Below are 23,283 nucleotides of genomic sequence, written 5' to 3' on the forward strand. Positions count from 1 at the left end.
TTTTACTTTCATTTTAGAACTTTAGCACCTAGTTACCATTAGCTGAAAAGAAGTCCAGAAAATGTATTTCTTTAAAGCTGAGCATAGTGCCACCTGGAATAAAAGAGAGGTTATGCTGGTAAGGAAGAAGGAAGAGGACATTAGATAAATAATTGGCAAGTATCTGCTAAGCTCTTTTTCCTTGAATATTGTGATGTTCTTGATCATGAAAAATACACTGGCTGAGGCAAAAAAGCCATCTGGTAGTGGGTGAGATTTTATTTACCCTTAAACCTTTATACCCTAGAAAGTCTGTCTGTAGAAGCTGCAAATAGGTGGAGTTTTGTTACTTTTTTGAGAGTCTGAGAGAAAAAACTCTCCATTTGAGAGTTGAGAGAAAAATGGAGCATTGAAACTTTGCTGCAACAAAGATTTGGATACTGTGAAGAGGTTGTGTATGAGCCTTCTGTGAGCTCAGTTCCTCATGTGGAAATTATAATAGTATGGCCTGCAGTGCTTGCTTCACAGGGTTTCTATGAACATGAAACAGAAGAGGTAGTGCCCACATTTTTGTAGAGAGTAATACAATTTATACTATCAGACTTATGGTCTCATTTGGTGGTCCAGAGTCACACATCTATTTGATAGTATAGGTTAGACTGGAGCTTAGGACTCCTGATGACTCCTCCAGATAATGTATGTAAAGCACCTGCCCTTTTTGATAGCATTACTTTTGTAACTATTCTATAATTCAGCATTTTATGTTATTTTTTCCATACTAACATAACTCAGTGGGTGAAAGTATGGTAGTGGTAGGTGGGAGGATCGAATTTGATCTATCGTAAGTAAATCTCTCTGCAGACTGCAAAATGATGGATGATGACACAAAACATTCATGGTATACAAATGACAAGGGAATTATTTAGTGACAGGGTAGCAGATCTAGAAAGAGTATTTGTGCTTACCAACCATTTAGCCATTTCAGCTATTGATGTTGGTTTATGCTGGAGTATTCTCTTCACTGGTCAATCAGGACCAAGTTTTAAGGAATTTATCTCCTAATATTTTCTATATTGATAGAGAATCAAATGTGAATTTGTGCAAATCAAACACAGATTTTTAGAAAATAGCACCTCGAATGTCACCAATGAAAGTGTTTATATAAATTCTATGATATTCTTGTGGTAGGTGGATATTTATTAAGTTGAACATTAAAGCAATATGTTTTTGCTGGTAAGGGTAGTTAACTGATGACATAAATATTTTAAAAGCTTAAAAATTAAGAACTATTTAGCTATATATAGATTAATTTCAAGAGTTTCTAAGAACCTTGAATACAACACTGTGTTTTACAAGTTGTGTGCATATTTTTTCTTTTCTCTCACCGTAGTGAGTTACCTGAAAGAGAAGAGGGTGAAGGAGAAGAAACTCCAAACTTCAGCCACTGGGGTCCACCAAGAATGTAGGTTGATGACATTATTGGCTTTCTCAGTAGGCGAACACAATCAAGTAGTTGCTCTTTAATTTTATAGTGTCATTTGGACATGCACTGATTGAGAAATTGCCATAATACACATGTAGGCTGGCCTAAATTTCAGTTTCATTTTGTCTTATCTAGGGATTTTTAGTCAGGCAAAATGACTATAATCAACATTAAATGGAAAGTTTTTATCGTACTTTTTCAGAAAAAGCAATTTACAGATGTCCATGTAACCGATGGATTAAGTGTTCTTTATAATTGCATCACTGCCTTGAATGCAGTGAAATTTCTTCCTTTTTTTTCATTTTCTTTTTTTTCTTTTCTTTTTTTTTTTAATACACAGCAACAGTAGTTGAGGCTTCTGTCATGTATTCATTTATCTCTATCCTCCTCCTCTTGTGTTAGTCCAAGTTTGTGCTTTGGACTAACAGAATATAATAGTCTTCCTTTAGCTGCTCTTTCTTTATTGTATGCTTTATTAATTCCATAGTACCCACCCACATTGTCTGTTTTCTTCTTGCACTTTTGAGTTTGGTCTTAAAAAAACTCTTGGGAGCTGTTTTCTGAACTACTTTCTTATTTCAGTTAATTGTTGGCCACATCTGTGCTGTTTGAGCAAAATTCATAACCATTTGAAGGGCAAGTTTTATTCCATAGTTTATTTTAAAAAGTGTTGTGGAGGGTTGGAGGAAAAGAGAACCTTGCAGGTTTAAGAGTAAAATCTGTCCCCTACTTAAAGAACCACAGGTTAAACTGCTGATTGGAAAAAAGCAACTTGGGCAAAGAACCTTTTAGTGGCAAATGTATTTTATTGTGAAAGTCTGTGCTTTTTACCAAAATACTACTTTCTTGATCTTTTTTCACCATTTGTTTTTTCCTTCACCCATTCTTTGCTAATGTTATGGATATAGATTAAAAGAACTAATTATAGAAAATATATTGTGATAGGAAAAGGGAACATTAAGACCTAGCAAAATCTCTGAATATTAAGAGGTATTTATTGTTTTAGAAATCTTTTTCCAAATTCAAGCTTTCACATGTGCCATGAATTATTGATAATGTCATATAATTTTAGAACTAGGTATAATTTTGATAACATTTGTAAAAATATATTAATATAAAATATGAGTCACAAGAAAAATATGAGTCACAAGATTATGGTACAAGTCAAACACAGTGACAACCCAACAAATTATATTAACTTGTTAATAAGTGAATTTATTTTCTTTTTACAGTGTTGAGATTTTTAGAGAACCCAACGTATCTCTTGGTATTAGTATTGTTGGTGGACAAACTGTTATAAAACGCCTGAAGAATGGAGAGGAACTTAAAGGTATATTTATCAAACAAGTTTTGGAAGACAGTCCAGCAGGAAAAACAAATGCTCTTAAAACTGGAGATAAAATACTTGAGGTAAATGATGTTAAAATTCTGTTTTTGTTTGAAACATACTTTAAGACCGTAATCATTTAACCTGAGGTCCTTGATTCATTTGTTGGATTATGTGTGTATACAACTGGTGTATTTTCTTTTGATGCCCTAGTTTGTATGTTGTTTGTATAATTTTATGAGATACGAAGGCTCAGCTGACCTAAAAAGACAATTTTACAATTTAACAGAATGTTTCTCCAATAACCTTTAACAAACTCTTATTTTTTCATCATTTAAAAAAGTTCTAATATTCTTCTTTAAACTGAAGTATAGTTGACATACAGTGTTAAATCAACTTGTTGTTGTAGGTGATAGGTATACGACATAGTGATTTGACAATCCTATAACACAATGCTCGCCACAAGTGTAGTTAGCATCTGTCACCATACAATATCATTACAGTATTATTGGCTATATCCCCTGTAACAAGCTCTACATTTTATAAATATGTGTCAGTGGGATAGCCATGGTCATCCTCCTAGACTCTATTGGAGAAGGGGTAAATCCATTGTGGTAGACTTTACAGAGCAGAATTTAAAGGGCACAGAATTTAAAGACCCCTTAAGTTTCTTTTTTTTTTAATATTTTATTTATTTATTCATGAAAGACACACAAAGAGGCAGAGACGTAGGCAGAGGGAAAATCAGTCTCCCTGTGGGTAGTAGCTTGATGTGGGGCTCGATCCTAGGACCCCAGGATCATGCCCTGAGCCAAAGGCAGACACTCAATCACTGAGCCACCCAGTGCTCCAACTCCTTAACTTTTTTTTGAAATAGTCATAGGAAATTATAAAGAAATGTACAAAGAAGTCCATTACTCTTCCCTCAGCCTCCCCCAGTGTTAATGTGCCATAGTACAATAGCAAAACCAAAATACTGATATTGACACAACTCATAGACCTTATTTCAATCTCACCAGTTATACATGCACTGATCTATGACCGTGTGTGTTTTTATAGCTCTACTAAGTTTTATCACATGTGTAGCCTTGCAAAATCACCACCACAATCAAGAAACTCAGCTGTATCGCCCTAAGACTCCCCTGTACTACCTTCTACAGCCATCCTTCTTCTCCCGCCACATCCCCCCATCCCTTCCCTCTCTCTGGCAACCACTAATCTATGTCTCTATGTCTATAATTATGTTATTTCACAATTGTCACAAAAATGGAATTATGTATTCTGCATCTTTTTTGAGATTAGCTTTTTTCACTCAGCATAATTTTACTGAAGTTGATTTAATTCGTTGTGTCCATCAATAATAGTTAATTACCTTTTATTATGCCTAAATAGTATTCCATGTTGTGGGTACCACAGTTTAACCATTCACCCATTTTAAGATACCTGGGTTGGGACACCTGGGTGACAACTCTTGGTTTCAGCTCAGGTCATGATCTCAGGATTGTGTGATGAGCCTGCATCAGGCTCTGTGCTCAGCAGGGAATCTCCTTGAGATTCTCTTTTTCCCTCTTCTTTCCCCACCCTACACATGCTCATCATTTCTCTTTTAAGTAAATAAATCTTAAAAATATAAATATAAATATAAGTAAAGACACCTGGGTAGTTTCCAGTTCTTGGTATTATGAATAAAAACTTCTATAAACATTTGCATACAAGTTCCTAAGTGAAAATACGTCTTCATTTGTCTGAGGTAAATGCCCAAGAACGCAGTTGCTGGTTGTATGGTTAAGTCTATTTTTAGTTTTGAAAGCAAATATTTTCCACAATGGCTGTACTATTTTACATTCCCACCAGCAATATGTGAGTGATCCATTTTCTCCACATCCTCACCAAGATTTTGTGTTGTCACTGTTTTTCATTTTGGACATTCTCATAGGTAGTGATTTCTTATTGTTGTTTTGAGTTTCCCTAATGGCTAATGATTAAGAACTTTTCATGCTTTTTGTACCTGTCCTCTTTAGTGAAATGTTTGTGCATGGCTTTTGCCTGTCTTCTAATTGGCTTGTTCATTGTTTTATCTTTTTAAATTTTGTGATTTTTCCCCCTCATCTTTCTCTGCTGTTAATTGAATACAAAGTATTCTCTCACTTAATCCATCATCACTTTCATATACTATAAGAACCCACTGTTTCATCTCAAATTTAACAATTTATTTAAATTCACAGCAGATTTGAAATATTAACACTTTAAGATTTATTTTTTTCAAGCACACTGTGTCATTGTTTACTTTTTTTCCAGTGAAAAGCAGTCGTCGTTTGTTTTGTTTTTAAATAAAGCTTAATACTCATTTCTCACCGCCTTGAAACAATTGCATAAAGGATCTAGGTCTCTATAAAGAAGAATTCTTTGAACTGGAAAGTTAGAATTTAATTTCATTTTAAGAAATAGATCCTACCTGTGTGATGGATCACTTCTAGGGTTATCAATTTAAAGCTGAGAAAAACCTAAGATTATACTTCTGTTGTTAATATAACAGAATTCCACTTTTTCCCTAACTTCCCAACTTCAGTGATTCCCATTTAACCCTGTGGAAATCTGTGTTGGGGAAACAAAAGCTGGTTATTACTGGAAGATGTTCTTCTATAGTTTCTATTTCTCTTATTGTTTGTTTTTTAAGGATTTTATTTATTTATTCATGAGAGAGACACAGAGAGAGAGGCAGAGACACAGACAGAGGGAGAAGCAGACTCCCTGTGGGGAGCCCGATGCAGGACTTGATCCCAGGACTCCAGGACCACGCTCTGAGCCGAAGGCAGACGCTAAACCACTGAGCCACCCAGGGATCCCCTATTTCTCTTATTGTTGAATGCTTCTCCCTCTGCCTATGTCTCTACTTCTGTATCTGTATCTTTTGTGAATAAATAAAATATTTTTTAAAAAGTGGTTTATCAAACTGTTGTTATGGCTTTTAAGCTTCACTTAAATTTTTTTCTATATTCGTTTACTACTATTCATATCTTTCCTGAGTTCATATGGGAAAAGAGGTCTTACAGAGCATCAAAACCTTCCTGTGGATGTCTGTTAGAATCAAAGGCCAAAGTTCTTGCCATGCCCTCTCAGTCGTGTGGCTTCAGCTGCCTCCCTGACCACCTCTCTGCACTCTCCCTCTTCCACTGTGCTTTCTACTCCCCTGCATTTAGACCCCTCTCACACACCAGGCTCCTGTCTCCTACCTTAGTGCCCTTACTTCTGTGTCCCTCAGCTTTGAATAAGCTCACTGGGCAGCCTGGGTGGCTCAGTGGTTTAGTGCCTGCTTTCAGCCCAGGGCGTGATCCTGGAGACCTGGGATCGAGTCCCACGTCGGGCTCTCTGCATGGAGCCTGCTTCTCTCTCTGCCTGCTTCTCTCTCTGCCTGTGTCTCTGCCTCTCTCTCTCTCTCCTCTCTCTCTCTGTTTCTCGAATAAATAAATAAAATCTTATAAAAAAAATTTTTTTTTAATAAGCTTGTTTTTCTCCTTACTCTGCCCTGCTTCAGTGACTGATCATCCTCATCACTTCCAGCAACTTGGATCCCCATGCTTTTACTGAACTTGTCTGGGGAAAACACATCCTACTTAAATGCAGCTCTTTGCCTATTTCAGGTCCCCAGCATGGCTGTAGAACATAACCAGCTATGCTGTCTGGTCTCATTTTAAACTCATGGGCTCCTTCTCAAGTGAATCTTTAGTTCTCTCCTGCAATCCTGTAATATTTCCATGGGTGTTTCATTCTCCTGGTTCCAGAGGTAACTCCTTCACACCTCCTAAACTGCCTTCCTCAATCTTAATCTCGGTTTATGGTACATGTTTCTTATTTCACAGAGAAAATAGAAGCAGTCAAAAAGGAACTTCCCCTTGCTCTCACTGCATGCCGTATCTTTTTTTTTTTTCCTGACTGTATCTGGGATAACACACGAAATATTTGTGCTCCTGTCTAAAGCCAGTCTCCCTAACTTGTGCCACAGTGACCATAAGCTACCCCAAGATTTTTCAAGGCTTTGTTACATTTTCAATTTGAAAAATTGGTTCTGTTAAATATGTTAAATACAGAATGCTCTTGGAGATTATGAACATGTTTGCAAGTTAGGTTCTCTGAAATTTGTATGAGAAGCTGTTTATACTTAATTTACTGAACAGAGTACACTTTTAGTGAAAAGAACCTATAGATATTTTCATGGTTCTTTTTTAAAACATAATTTGATAAAATATTCAACTGTTCAATTGAAATAATGGACAATTTGCTTAAAATATCATACTCCTCAATTTAAAAGTCCAGACCATCCTCCCTTGTCCCCACTCAGGATTATGTGCTGTGTTAATGGCAGAGGTGGCATCTCAGCTCAGAAGCTTCTTAAGGTTGTGTCACTGACTGAGCTACCTATTTTGGATAATTATATTTAGCCAGGGCTCTTGTTATTAAGATATTTGTCTTACTTTTCTTTTTTTTTTTAAATTTATTTATTTATGATAGTCACACACACACACACAGAGAGAGAGAGAGGCAGAGACACAGGCAGAGGGAGAAGCAGGCTCCATGCACCGGGAGCCCGACGTGGGATTCGATCCTGGGTCTCCAGGATCACGCCCTGGGCCAAAGGCAGGCGCCAAACCGCTGCGCCACCCAGGGATCCCTTGTCTTACTTTTCTTGAAGATAGAGTATTATTTTCCTTAAATATGTTCTCTTAAAACAACAAAGCTTTCTGTGGGTGAGTCTTACTATTTTTTTACTTTGGTCTAATTCATTGGACTCTGGCTGTTCTCATAACTAGATAATACATGTGAATTCTATAGCCTTTCTAATTGAAATACAATTACTTCTGTGTTTTAGGTGTCTGGAGTAGATTTGCAGAATGCCTCACACAGAGAAGCAGTTGAGGCCATTAAGAATGCAGGAAATCCTGTGGTGTTCGTTGTTCAGAGCTTGTCATCCACTCCAAGAGTAAGCTTTAGTTGCTATTTTCAAAAATGTTATTCTCTATATATTTAAAAAATATTTCTGTATATCTATGGACCAAGCTTTTGCCTCCATGTATTTTTCTACATATTTTCATTTTGATCCTACTATTACCCAGAAAAAGCACTACTTATATACAGATTTAGTTATTAACTTCACTTTCACGATTTTTCTTTGATTTTGGTCTTTTGATCAACGTTGAGTCATTCTGGTCTGCATTGGTATAAATCACAGGCTGTGGAGTCAGACCTGTTTTCCATTCCTTGATTCACTGTTTACCAGCTTTGCTAACTTAGAGACAAATTACTTAACTCTTCTGGGCCAGTTACTTTGTTTATAAAATACTTTGAACAACATAAAGGGAGTCAGGCATGAAAATATTCTAGAGGTATCACCATATTATATTTTTTTATTATATTTATTAAGAGTGTAAAAATGCAAACATGGTTCATGTTCTGTTGGACATTCCAAATTCAAAACTAGCAATATTTAACCATAAATCTATAATAAATTGGTCTTTTGGTATGGAATTAGAACTCTGATTCATAATTGTCACTGGCTGGTACGTATTTTACATTGCAATATGCAGCAGAAATATCACCCTTAAGCCCTGTGACTGGAAGAAATGTTTATGTTTCTTTTTTATAGTGGAGGACACCTGTTCAAAACATAGGCACTTCTGAACAGTAGAAAACCTGCATATTTTATTTATTTATTTTTAAATATTTTTATTTATTTATTAACGAGAGAGGCAGAGACACAGGCAGAGGGAGAAACAGGCGCTCCATGTAGGAAGCCCTATGTGAGACTCAATCCCAGGACCCCGGGATCATGCCCTGAGCTAAAGGCAGATGGTTAACTGCTGAGCCACCCAGACGTCCCTGCATATTTTTTTTAATGCTTTTCAATAAGTAATGCAGTGCTTTTCAACCTTTTGTATGTCAAGGCATACAGAAAATACTATTTGTAGGGCAAATTGGGCAAACAGATGTTTGGCTGCACTGAGGGCAGGGGCGTCATTTCTATTTTGACCTGTCTGCAGTCTCACCCCACTAGGGCAGCTCTGCTGTGCTGTACTGCGGTGCAGTATGATCCCTTCCAGTCTTAGTCCTGTGTTGATACCCCCAAGACTGATTGAGGGTGGAGAGTGGTGAACTGAATAGAGTCTTCTCATTGTCATATATGACATTTTGGCGAATCCACTTTTTAATTCCTTTTTGGAATCCTTTTAACTCTTTCAATATTGAGAAGGCAGTCGAGACTATCACTTTTATTTCTGGAAACTGAATTCAGAAGGTAAAGTTCCAGATTATTTCCTGGTTTCCACTTAGATTTATTTGGCAAATTCTTATTTAAGAGCAGAAGCAATAATTTATACTACACTTCTCTATAGAAAGTTTTTATGCTAGGGTAAATTTTTTCCACTTAACATAACTACATTTCACAGTAGCATCTATATTATTTTTCCACATTCTGAAACAAACCTGTTTGAAATTGGGGGTCATTACTTCAGTTCATTAAATTTATTATCATATGTTGCTTTCTTTTCCCCTATATTCCATTTGTATTGCCCTAATGCCATTGTTTCATAATGGCATCGAAACTGTTCTGATGTGTATATTTGCATATTGATCATATAAAAATATGGCTTTTACTTCCACAAGAAATATGCTGCCTTCTATTTTTATTAAAGATGCAGTCTTCTTAGCCTTTGATTTTCCAAATTTTGCTAATGATACACTTACAGAGATATATTTCTGGCTATTCAAAAAGCAGTGTGTCCCATCCCAGAGCTTCTGTTGTTCGGCTTCAGTTAGTTTTTCCCAGAGGAGAAAATAGGTACAGTCTGGACAAGAATTCAAGCTCATCAAGGAGGCAAAGTCCTTTAAGATTCTTCAGGACAAGAAATACATCTCTGTAGACCTACCAGTTTTTGAATTCTGACTTGAATTGTTGTGTGTATTAAATAGAAGAATAAATACTTAAGTACTAACACAGTGTCTGTTCACATATAAAACATTAAATATATGTTGATGTGTCATTACTACTTTCTTTCTGTCTGTCCGTCTTTAAGTAGTCTCAATGCCCAATGTAGGGAGTCTCATGCCTACCGACTGAGCCAGCCAGGCGCCCCTGCTGTTTTTTATTGAAATGAAACATTTCTGCAACTTTCTCATTTATTCCAATATTAGTTTATTTCTTTATAGACTCCATACTAAAGGTGAGGTGAAGAAAATATAATCTTAAATTGCATTTAGAGAGAGGTGTTTTTATTTTGTTTTGTTTTTTAAATTATCCCTAGGCAGGCAGTTTCTTTACATTTCTGGGAAAGAAGCTTTGTTTTTTCCTACAACCTTCATGTCTGTCATCAGATTCTATGCCAAGATTATTTGTGTTAACTATTCGAGAAGCCTTTTTAAAAAATCACTAAAATTTTTATATTTTCCTAAGATGTTTCATAGATTACTTTTTGACTCATTTCTTTTTATGAAACAATCTATGCTGTTGGCACCATTGAGAATTAAAAGTATTTCTATGAAATGAAACTATTTCCTTTCATGTATAAACATTTATTGAGTGCAACTATGTAATAAGTTCTTTTTGAGTGCTATGTATATAGTGATAAATCACTAAATCCCAGCTCTCATTGAGCTTTTATCCAGGGATATAGGTATATTTGTAATTTATCTTCATGCTAACAGTGATAGTGAAATATTTATTGAGTGCACAATGTGCAGATAACATACTTGAATTGGGGTACCATAATGAATAAGGTAAATCTAGCCAATAAATGATGCATCCATGTTCTAGGGATTCATGTAGCTCACTCCTAAAAATATTTTGCAAAATGAGATGTTTGGATAACAATCAGTATCCTGACTTTCATTTTAGTCAGCATTTTCTTTACTTCACTTTCACACAATGTTTTGGGTTATCTAGCTTGTAGTACTTTTCAAATTGTATTGTTCCCCTTGAACTCTACTTCTCATGTCTTTACTTTTTAGATGAAGTCACTTAGTTAAGTAAGATTTTAACTGTTTAAAAAATACATTAAGAAATGTAATGATTGCAACATTTAAATGTTTTACTCCTTCTTTTGTGTGTGTGTTTGTGTGTGTGGTCATAGGTCATTCCTAGTGTGCATAACAAGGCCAAAATTGCTAATAACCAGGATCAAAATACTGAAGACAAAAAAGAAAAGGTAATTTGAACCTCTCACGCCTTTAAAAAATGTTTTTGGTGTCTTTTTGCCTATCTGAGCTGCAATTAATAAGAATGGTGTTTTGACTATTACTAGGCTAGAAGGACTGCACTAATAATGTTTCCTTCCTGTGAATATAACTGATTCTGGCCAGGATGAAGGCCAGAAACATAGTGAAATAGAAGTGCAAAAATGTGATAAAGCAACAGTCGTCCCTCATCATCTTTGTCTTTCTTGTTCAGTTGGGCTGATTGTCCATGCCCAGAAAATGCCTCTTACTCTTGGGAGTTTATGGGACTTTGATCTTGCTGTTCTCTCAGCTTGGAAATCCATTTCCTATGTTGCTCTTCCTTTTATCCTCCAAAGAGCAGCTCAAAGATAATCTCTACTGAGAACATCCATACCATCAATCAGAATTAGTCATCCATTCCTGTTTTCCCACCTCTATTCTAGAGATAAAAATTTTAGATTTTCAATCTAAAATTCATTTTAGGATATGGTATCAGGTAAGGATGAATTTTTATTTTTTTCTCCATAAAGATAACTATCTTACTGTTTTTAAAATAGGCCCTCCTTTACCTACTGACTTATGTAGTGCAACCTCTGTCCTCGCTCCGGTTATCAGAGGGAATCTGCTTGTGAGCTTTCTCTTTGTTTTCCCGTCTGTCCCAGCACAAATGCTGCACTAGCTCAATTATTAAAGCCTAGTAATAAAGCTTGTTTTCTAGTAGAGCAATTTCCTTGATATATTTCTTCTTTAGAAGTGTCTTTAACTGTTTGTGTCCTTTTCATTTTCTGTATGAATTTTAGAACTAGCTTGTCAAATTCCACAAAAAAAATCTCTGAGGATTTTGATGAGAATTATGTTGCATCTGTAGGTTTAATTTGTAAAGAAGTTGTATCTTTATGTTATGTAGCTTCTTTAATCATTAACATGGTATATCTTTCTGTATATTAAATTCTTTTTTGTCTTTCAATTTTTATAATTTTCTTCAGAAAGGTATTGTAAATTTTTGGTTTGGTTTTGTTCCTAGATACCCTTATATTTTGTATTGCTTTTAAGTATCTTAAATTGCATTTCTGTTTTTTTGCTAGTATATAGACATAAAATTGATTTTTATGAATTTATTTGACATCTTGTAACATTATTCCCATATTCCCTTATAAAATTATAAAATAAAGTATCTAGGGAGGCCTGGGTGGCTCAACGGTTGGGCGCCTGCCTTTGCCCCAGGTCGTGATCCCAGGATCCAGGATTGAGTCCCACATCGGGCTCCCTGCGAGGAGCCTGCTTCTCTCTCTGCCTGTGTCTCTACCTCTCTCTCTGTCTCTGTATCTCTGATGAATACATAAATAAAATCTTTTAAAAAAATAAAATCTAGTGCAGAACGCTGGGAAAACTAAAAAGCTGAAACAAAAATCACTCATAAACCCACCTTTAAAGGTAAACTTACTAAATATTTTAAATACTATATTTAGAACCTTCTATTGTCTTTTTGTCCTCCATAAGTGTATATAAAGTAATTTTAATGAGAATATGAATCGCAAATTCTAATACTAATGTAGATTTTTATTTCTAGATTTTCTGTGTAGGTAATAATAACAACTCTAAAGGCAGTTTTCTTTTCTCTCCTTTCCCCAATCTTTGTCTTATTATATCTACTAAAACCTCCATTGTATTTAATAAAGAAGTAACAATAGCTAACATTTTTGGTGTTTTTCTTCTTAATATTTAAGAAATTCCTTTTAACATTTCACCATTGAATATGATGTGTGCTTAAGTTTTTATAGATAATCCTTCAGGTTAAGGAAGTATCCCCTTTCATTCTTATTTTGCTAAGAATTTTTATCATGAATGGCATTGGCCTTCAGTTTTATCAGATGTATTATCTGCATTCACTGAAATAATTGTGGGTGTGTATATAATTTCTTTCCTTGAATCCCTTAATGTGATAAATTACATTAATAGATTTCTTAATATCAAACCAATCTTGAATTCTTGGATTAAATTTAGTTTTGCCATGATCTTTTTTTGCAAATTGATGGCATTATTTCTTTTAGGACTTTTGCATCTGTGGTTAAGAATGAGATTGACCTGGAATTTCCTGTTTATGTAATATTCTATCTGCTTTTGAATATATGACTACTAAAATGTATGTGCACTAAAATACTAAAATGTATGTGCACTAAAATGTACGTGTATATGTGTATGTGTATTTCTTCTTTTTCAGTTCTCTGAGCATTTGTGTAAAATAGTAATTATTCATTCCTTAAATTTTTGGTCACACTAGCCTGTGAAGCCATTTTGGGCCTGTGTTTTCTATGTGGGAAAAATACTGATCCAGTTCTTTAATTGTTACAGAAATATTCAGATTTTCTTTTTCTTCTAAAGTCAGTTTTGGTTACTGATTCTTTTGGAATATTGATATCACTTAATTTTTTTACATTTGTTGGTATAACAGTTATCATCATAGCTTGAATTATACATGCTCTGTCCATAGTTCTTTTTCATTGTGAATATAGGGTTATTGTTTTTTTTTTAACTTTTTTTTCTTAATTTTTAAGGCAATTTTCACTCAATTTCTCAAAAAAATTTTATTAGGGTATGACCCAACATTATATTAGTTTCAAAGTGTATAATTCCTCTATTTGAAGTTTCAGTTTTTCAACTCTGTTAGTCATCTCTGTATTATGTTTGTTCTGCTTAATTTTGTCCTCATCTTTATATTGCCTTACTCTGTTTGGTTTTCTACTCCTCACTCCACACCCCACCATAATCTTTAGATAGTTGTAGAGTTTATTAATTTTTAGCCATTCCTTTTCTCTAAAATAATCATTAAATGATTGTACGTTTTCTTCTAAGTCCCTCTTTATATCCCAGGATTTTAAGTTGAATATCTGTTGTTCAATACTAAGTTTTTTTTAGTCCTCACATGATTTCTTTTTACCTACATTTGTTTAGAAATATATTCTTAAATTTCCACATGAATGTTTTTTTTAATATTTTTTTATTAATTTTTATTTATTTATGATAGTCACAGAGAGAGAGAGAGAGAGGCAGAGACACAGGCAGAGGGAGAAGCAGGCTCCATGCACCGGGAGCCTGATGTGGGATTCGATCCCGGGTCTCCAGGATCACGCCCTGGGCCAAAGGCAGGCGCCAAACCGCTGCGCCACCCAGGGATCCCCTCCACATGAATGTTTTTTAAAAACCTATAGTTCTCTAACTTATTTCCATTATAATCAGAGATTGTGGTTTATGTAATATTCTTTTACATTAGTTGAGACTTCCTATGGCCTATCACATTCTTAGTTATTATAAATGTATATCCATGATTTAAAAGAATACCATAATAGTTTCTCTCATAAAATATTTTTTTTTAAGATTCTATTTATTTACTCATGAGAGATGACACACAGAGAGAGGGAGGCAGAGACACAGACAGAGAAACAGGCTCCATACAGGGAGCCCAACGCAGGACTCAATCCTGAGTCTCCAGGATCATGCCCTAGATAGACTGAAGGCGGCCCTAAACTGCTGAGCCACCTGGGCTGCCCCTAAAGATTTTATTTTTAAGTAATCTCTACACCCAACATGGGCATCGAATTCACAACCCTGAGATCAGAAGTTGCACACTGCACCCACTGGCCAGCTGGCACACCTAGCATAATAGTTAATGGGTATAGGTTTATATACAAAGTCACTAGAGCAAGTTAATTAAGTTATTCAGATATTCTACATATTTACTGGTTTGGGGGGCGGGGGGTGTTGGGTCATGGTAATCTAACAATCTCCCATTTAGATAGTAAAATTAGTCTCTTTTATGTATTTTCCAGTTTTTATTTTACATTTTTTTCAAGTAATTTATTAGATATCTACAAGTTAAAAAAATTTTTTTATCTTTATTCATATGTAGCATTACTTAGTAATGCCCTAACATCTGTTTCATTTAATATCACCAAATCTATGACCACTTTATTTTCATATGTGCCTGGTTTTTGGCTTGGAAAATTTTGAGCCATACACAGAATGAATTCAGGTCTCCAGCCTGAGGGAGCCTGGGCTTATAAGGAATTCTCATGAAACACCTTTTTTCTTTTTTTTCCACCTCAAGCCAAGGCCAAGAAATACTCTTACTGTCTTCTGTGATCAAAGGGTTGGTGGGTTTGATCTGTTGTTAAACTTCACCCATTGTGGGTTTCACCCTGTTTTAAGGGGAAAAAAAACCCAAACTATAACTGAATTGATCACTTCGGAAAACTTTATTTACAGACATGTACATAGGGATCAATCAAAACATTAGCAGGGAAAGGTTCTTGAAAACTGTAAGCAAAGTATTATTAGTTTTTTTTTTAAGATTTTATTTATTTATTTATCCATGAGAGACACAGAGGGAGTGGCAGAGACACAGGCAGAGTGAGAAACAGGCTCCCTAGAGGGAGCCTGATGTGGGACTCAATCCCAGGACCCTGGGATCATGACCTGAGCCAAAGACAGATGCTCAACCACTGAGCCACACAGGCGCCCATATTATTAGTTTCCTCACTGAATTATAGGATTGTGTTTTAAGCTGGTTGGCCACCTTCTTTGAATTCAGATTTTAATCACATAAATTATAATCAGATTAGCAGTAGCATATGCTGTATGTTCAGGATTATGTAGTTAATTTTGGCAACTGTTAGTAGACACAGATAATATGTAGATTCTGGAAGACCATGATTATTGCTTGTAGAAATATTGGTTATGTACAGTATCCAGGTCATTACTTGCAGAAATTTTTATCAGCCTTTTGGAGGTAACAGCCATAATTTACAGGGATTAAATGCCTAGAAAAATAAAACCTATGCTGACAAAAAGAAGATTAGTAGTTCAAGAGAATGGAGATTCAAGGAAGGAGCGATTAAAAAGAGGAATGGAGAAACTTTTGGGATTGATGATTATATTCATTATCCTGATTGTGATGATGTGCACTTTAAAATGTGTATACTTTTTGGTGTCTGTATATCACAATGAAGTTTTTAAAGACAAAAATTGCCTAGCCTCCTGGAGCTCACATTCTAGTGGGGCAAGGCAAACAATGTAGAATTCAGTGACTACCACCTTAAAGTAATTTGGGGACAAGATATGAAGACCCACAAAATGTGGCATCTGAAAGGATCTGGAAAAGAAGCTCCATGAAGACAAGGAGCTCATCTTTCTCATAATCCTCATCTCCATTGCCCAAAACACTGCCTGGCACCTAATTGACACACAGTACATATCTGATGAATGAATAAAGGATCCTAAAAACAAAACAGAAAATCTCTGGCTTCAGGTCACCAGGAATTGGCACATGCCCTCTGGGCAAGTGCCACGGTCTTGTGCCCCACTTTACCTTATGATTTAGGATTTATGGTTGTTTCTGGCTTCAGTCACAAGTTACAAAAGCACATTTTTGAAATTTTATCTGTCATCTTTATGTGGTTAAGATGAATTTCTCAGAATATTTAGCCTATCCTATTGCTGGAATTTTGTCAGTTCATGTCTTGATTCAAAGATCTGAGCATCCATCAGTGTCTATTGGAAACCTTTAGTGTGGCAGTTACTACTGTGCAGTGGTCTGAGGATATATAAAGGAAGCAGACAAGAGATCCGTCTGCTGATAATAACCACACACAGATGAATAAACTGGTTACTAATTTAATTACTTTTGGGGACAAGGTAATTTAGTTGATTAGGATAATTCCACATAAGATCCTGGGAAGGAAAAAGATAAATATATGGTTCTTATCAACTTTGACCTGTTTCATTAAACCAAATTGAATCTCAATACAAAGCAAGGATATTTGCATTCAAATAAAAAAATATCCAGTAAGAGCTCTGTAATACCAAAACTCTTGAAAGACTGTCCAGCTGAATTCCTTGGTATAGAGGAAAGCTAACCACTGAGTTAAGATTGCAATGAGAGACCAGCATCTGCAGCTCTATTACAGGATGATGTTTCCAGTGGTTACAAGATGTACTTTATAGTATTCAGTGGTTACAAACTGTACTTTACTATGTCTCTTGTCTGAGATTATAGTTGACATGCCAAGCACTATACTACCTTCTGGAATGATGAAGCGCCTTTACTCCAAGAGGTGCACTGATGAATGTGACATGTAGTGAAATAAACAAATATAATTATGATGATAGAAGCATGCCCAGGATGCTATGGGGAGCATAGGCAGAGGGATGTTCCCAAATTGGAAAGTTAGATGTTACAAATTACATTAACTCTTTTAAAATCTCTTTAAAAAGTATCATCATTAGAAATGATTCCTTTTATGCATTATTTCCTCCTTAATATGAAGGCAGTGCATGTTCTCTAGAATTACTGACAGACAATAAAAAACACCTGAAACAGGGCACCTGAGTGCCCTTGCTCAGCAGCAAGTCCGCTTGAGATTCTCTCTCCTGTCTCCCTCTGTTCCTCCCACTACTTGCTTGCCGCCTCCACACACCAAAATAAGTAAATAAACCTTAAAAAAAAAAAAAGTACCTGGAACCAGTTACTAGGAGAGGTTTAGGCTAGAAATCTAAATTTTGACTGGAGATCTTTTTTTTTTTTTTAAGAGAGTGTGACTAAGAAACTAAATTACCCTCCCCCCTAAAAAATCCATAAACAGGTCTTGAATAAATTCCTAGGTTTTTTTTTTCTTGTTTTTCTCAATTCACTATTTTCTGTGCTGTTTTTCATCATGGAGTGTGAAATGACAGGCCATCAGGATTCATAGATATACTAATATTAACTACTGCTAATAACTCTTCATTATTTTCCTTCTAAAATTGTCTTCAGGGACGCCTGGGTGGCTCAGCGGTTGAGCATCTGCCTTTAGCTCAGGTAGTGATTCCGGGGTCCTGGGATCGAGGCCAACATCAGGCTCCCTGTGGGGAGCCAGCATCTCACTCTGCCTGTGTCTCTGCCTCTCTCTCTCTCTCTCTCTCTCTCTCTCTCTCTCTCTGTGTGTGTGTGTGTGTGTGTTTGTCTCTCATGAATGAAGAAATAAATAATCCTAAAAATATATATTTAAAAATTGTCTTCATTGCTACTTTATATTCTCTTTGTCTTAAAGGAGTCATGGACACTCAGACAACTGGGAGATGTTCATTCCCAGAGAAGTAGTCTTCTGCTGTTAGTTCTCTTCATTTTCTTTTTATGTACAACCCAAATGAAAGTGTTGTCTCCCACCAAACATAATAGTCCCTAAAAAGGCAGTCATGTTAAACTTATTAAAACGTGTCTATCCCAAATAAGTACTTAAATTGAGTACATTTTATTATATGTAAATTATACCTTCATAAGGTTGATGTGAAGACATGCATCTATTTCAAGTGAGAATTCTAGACATGGTAGAGCTTGGGGCTAAGGAGAACTTCATGAAGGTTTTTGCAAAGATCAAAATGATTTCTTGTGATCCTCGTAGTGGCACTTAGAATGTTACAAGATGTGTTCTTTGATTATTCTTTAAAAAAAAAAGATTTTATTTATTTATTTGAGAGAAAGAGAACATGAGTGGGGTGAGGAGCAGAGGGAGAAGCAGACTCCCCACTGAACAGGGAGCCTTACTCAGGGCTCAATTGCCAGATTCCAGGATCATGACCTGAGCCAGCCAGGTGCCCCAACTCTTTGATTATTCTTAACACCAACAGGTAATACAGTGTTCTTTTTTTTTCTTTTTTTTTTTTTTGGTAATACAGTGTTCTATCATATTCCACATTGAGCTGGGTCTTACAATTGGCTAATAATTATCTGCCATGCGTAAAATTTGTTATATATATTACACATATATACATATATATATACATATATATATACATGAACAGCATGTAGACATGTGGAATGTGGAGATCATGCAACATTGGTGTAAATATTTTTATAGTATTACATATTTTTGCTTGCTTTATATACCACATCAATAAGATCAAGAATATCAGGGAAAATGTATAGCTGTTTCTAAATTTAAATCACCAAATCACTTTTTTTTTAAGATTTTATTTATTTATTCATGAGAGACAAAGAGAGGTAGAGACACAGGCAGAGGGAGAAGCAGGCTCCATGCAGGGAGCCTTACATGGGACTTGATCCTGTGTCTCCAGGATCACACCCTGGACCTAAGGTAGTGCTAAACCGCTGAGCCACCCAAGCTGCCTGTAAATCACCAAATCACTTTGATTTTGTGAATCTGGATTGTAAAATGCTTCTGAGTTAGTGGTTTCTGTAAAAAGGAATTTTGGTTTTTAATTAAAAGGCTGTCATATCTAAGGTAATATGAGTTTAGTTTTACTATTTTTCAGAAAACTCTGGGAATATTAGATTTAAATAATGCTTATTAATCTCTACAAATGGATCAGAAAGAGATTTTTTTCCAATTTATTAGCACCTATCTGAAGGTAGGGAAATATTTTTCACAGTGAGAAGTAAGGGCTTTTCTCACTTTCAGATACGCAGTGCACTTTCAGCTTCTATCCTGTAGCTTTAGCCATACAACAAATGTAGTCATAAAAATGCACAAAACCACTGGTATATATGTCAAAAAGTTACTCTTTCCAGTGGACTCAAGACCTGCTATACAAAATAATAATAAATAAAAATAAATAAATAAATAAATAAATAAATAAATAGAAGACCTGCTATACAGAAAACACCCAACAGGCAAACAAAGACTAACATTTGCTGTTGTTGCTCAACCTATAGAGAATAGATCCCTCTAGAACCAATATATAATAGATTCTCAAATACCACTAAATTGTCAGACCATAAAACCAAACTCCACTTATTGCTGCTACTAATGGGAAATAGCTTACAGCACAAGTGCATATCAGAACCAAACTTGGCTTATTATCAGAAACAAAATCATAGGGTTGGAAATGAGAGAAATAGAGTCAAAAAGCCAAAGTTCTGTTGTTACTGAGGATTTACTGTGGGTGCCAAGAAATCATGTATGTGGGCTTAAAGTAGTTCATGAATTGCATTATTTCAGGCATCACTGTTTAACTGGTTCTGGAAGGTGAGTCTACTTGAACATCTCAGTGGGACTTCCATAACTGACAAAGTATAATTTAAGAAAAAAAAAAGTGACCTATAAAATTATGCAAAATGTACAGTTATTTACTTAACTCCTTAACGAGGGAATCAACAAGATGGTTAGTCTGGTTCAGAGAGAATTAGAATGAAATATTTATTAATTGTTCAAAGAAAGATTGCATTAAGTTAGATTCAAATTTAGATACAAAACCAGTTAACATCTTACAGGGCAATAAAAACTATCACCTTTGGAGTTATCCTTTCTACAGGACTAAAATAATTTGCATCTCTATCAGTCAGAATTAATATGCACTGCTATTGGACAAGAACCTTTTCCACCGTGGTCATTTTTCTGAAAGTCAATATGTTAGAAGATCTAATTAGCATGACTGACAACTAGTGTTTTACTCATTCAACCTATATTTAAAGAAGGCCTCTTTTGTACCAGGCCCTGTTCACAGAGTTGAGAATACCACACTGTTGGTCTCTGCCCTCAAGGAGATTATATTCACTTGGCCATATTGTTTGTTCCTTGCTCCAGCCTTCCTTACCACAGAGGGAACCAGACCCTGCCTACAACCTTCCCCCATGTGCAGTAGAAAGATGCCCCACGTATATAGCAACCCACATTCAAGCTCTACACTGACCAAGACATGCTTATCCTATATTCTTTTCAAGAGTGCCAGTAGAAGTTATTTTAATAAATCGGTGGTATAAACAGTTTCCTCTTAAATATATTTTGAAAACCCCATTAAAGAGAATTCATCTCTCAGTAGTAAAACCTGGCTGTTGTACCAAGTATTGTCTTTGACCTACAACGTTCTGGTTCTAAGGAAAAGGTTTACTGAAAGTAATTAATTTGCCTTTTTTTACTCTTCATTTAACTCACTTTTAAGGTTTTCCAAGCAAGGATAAAGACATAGCATGATCACATTTCTGTATTCTTTTGTCACTTAATAGGCATTTTATATTTGGTGTCTTCTCTTCATCACTCCTGCGTTTTATTGATTGTTGGATATTCTATGTATAGATGAAGTACTGCTTTGATTAGTTAGACATTATCTTAAATAAATTTGGGTGTGTGTTTTTGTTTATGGATCCCAGAGAGTGTTTTCTGCTTTGGAGGAATTTATTACATGCCTGCTTTCTGTAATGGACCAGTCATTGTCCATTTACTGGAGTGTATCCTGCCATTAGTGGTTTTGTCATATAAAGCATAATTGAATGTACTCTACTGAAGTCCTGTAGCAAAACAAATCTTAATCCAGTTATTTTGGTATTTGTGGAGTGCTTGGGTCTATCGGCTCCTGTTCTTTTTAGCAGCTTGGATCTCTGTAAACTTTAGCATGTTTTATTTTTCCCAGCGTTCAAGAAAATCTCTACGTTCTGTGAAGGTAATCTGATCATAGAGTTTTGTTCTACTTTAGTTAAGTTTGAACCAAATGTTTATGTGCTGTATCATTTGGTGTGTAAATTTAAAGAGTAGTTATTACACAGAGGTACAAAAGTATTCATTATAAAGATTTCTTTCTTTTTTAAAACAGTAAAATGTGTGTTGACTCTAAGTTACAGATGAATATTTTCTTAGAAAACGTTGGTATTTCAACTATTTTTTTTCAACTCTTTTTTAAAGAATGAAATCTGTACCTTCTACAATTGAATGAACAGTGTAAATGTAGAATTAATACAGTGGATAGTTTTTGCATTTATGTTAAAATGTCTTTCATTTGGATTATTTGGTTCATAATAGTGTAAATAAAATATATATAATTGGCTTTCTCACTGGGGAAAGGAATGCATTATTCCAGGTAGGTCAACAGTCTTAAATGCTGTCCTTTTGAATTCCTGTTTTCTGTAGTGGTGTGCTTACATCACAGAGTCACTTACAAAATAAATATAAGAAAATAAATTGTTTTACAATCCTTGTTATGTGACTGAAGTTGGGTGCAATCAAAATATTTCCAGGTTATCTTTTTATCCTGTTTGTCGTTGAGGACGAGGATTGTGCAAAGGCAATTAACCCTTCTCTCAAATTTTGCATTTCCAGAGACAAGGAACTCCTCCACCTCCAATGAAACTGCCGCCTCCTTACAAAGCTCCGTCTGATGACAGTGATGAAAATGAAGAAGAATATGCATTTACTAACAGTGAGTTTCTTTTCATTATTTGAAGTGAATGCAGAATTTATTATATTGTGATTTCGGGAGTATTGTCAATTATCAAATGCAAGGCTGTAGGTTCTTAGAAAATGTATATAAGCATATATTGCTGAAAAGGAAATGTTGCATCTCCTTAACTTTTGTGGCTTTATTTTCTTAAACTTTCCTCCTTTACACTAATACACAGCAAATAATCAAAGGCCTTACACTATTTTATCTACATTTCCTCCTAGTTTTACTATTTGGCTATGAATGCAGGAATGCTAAGAAGTCCTTTAACTTGCAGTTTGGCCTACAGTAATCCGAGTTAGATGTGGACATCAGCTCTTGATTATTTGCTGTATTCAAATTGATGGTGATGTTGCTAATGCAAAATTAGAAAAGCCACCAAGTCATATTTTCTCCTTTAGAATTCCTTTCATAATTTTCTTTGCATTAGCTGTATCAAATATACATTCATACATATATTTAATGGAGGCTTTATTTAAAAGAATTTGCATTTCTTTTACGCATGTGAAGTATAGTTAGATCTGATTGCTATTTTACATAGAATTTCTTTTGGGGGATGAACATACCCTAAAATTAGATTGTGATGATGATTGCACATTTTGTGAATATAGTAAAATCTACAGGATTATATATTTAAATGGATGGGCTTCATAGTTTATGAAATAAGTATACATATGTTCTTTTAAAGATAATCTTGTTCCCTCCACAATTTAGAAAAAGAATTTGATATAGATAACCAAAGAGTTAAAATTCTGGCTGTCGCACTTCTTAGTGTATGACCTTCAGCATGCCCTCTTCTATAAAAATCATGTTTCTACCTTTAGAGAGGGGTGTCAGAAAGATTAAAATAAGGTGATAGAGCCTTTAGCCTGCCACATAATGAAATTTCAACAAGTATTCTTATAGCTCTTACTAATAATTATTATGTTGATTTTATACCTTGATATTTTTCTAAATTTAGTAGTTAGGTATATAAGTTTAAATATAAATAGATATGTTTATAATCATTTAATTGGCTTCGTAAAAAATTGATTTGCACTTACGTTTTATAGAACCCTTTTTCATGCATTATTTTCTTCATTTA

General features: G+C 35.1%; 1 protein-coding gene across 4 annotated transcripts in view; it reads left to right on the forward strand.

Annotated features, from left to right (window-relative positions):
* Window positions 1-23,283, forward strand: part of PATJ (PATJ crumbs cell polarity complex component) — a 354,647-nt gene that overhangs the window by 139,383 nt on the left and 191,981 nt on the right. For all 4 annotated transcript variants that reach the window (XM_055305729.1, XM_055305727.1, XM_055305728.1 and 1 more), the window contains 5 exons: window positions 1,370-1,441; window positions 2,695-2,872; window positions 7,657-7,767; window positions 10,910-10,984; window positions 22,079-22,178. In XM_055305729.1, coding sequence (XP_055161704.1) covers window positions 1,370-1,441; window positions 2,695-2,872; window positions 7,657-7,767; window positions 10,910-10,984; window positions 22,079-22,178 — 536 coding nt within the window. The remainder of the gene's footprint in view (window positions 1-1,369; window positions 1,442-2,694; window positions 2,873-7,656; window positions 7,768-10,909; window positions 10,985-22,078; window positions 22,179-23,283) is intronic.

This window comes from Nyctereutes procyonoides, unplaced genomic scaffold, assembly GCF_905146905.1.
Source record: "Nyctereutes procyonoides isolate TBG_1078 unplaced genomic scaffold, NYPRO_anot_genome, whole genome shotgun sequence".
Taxonomy (NCBI): Eukaryota; Metazoa; Chordata; class Mammalia; order Carnivora; family Canidae; genus Nyctereutes; species Nyctereutes procyonoides.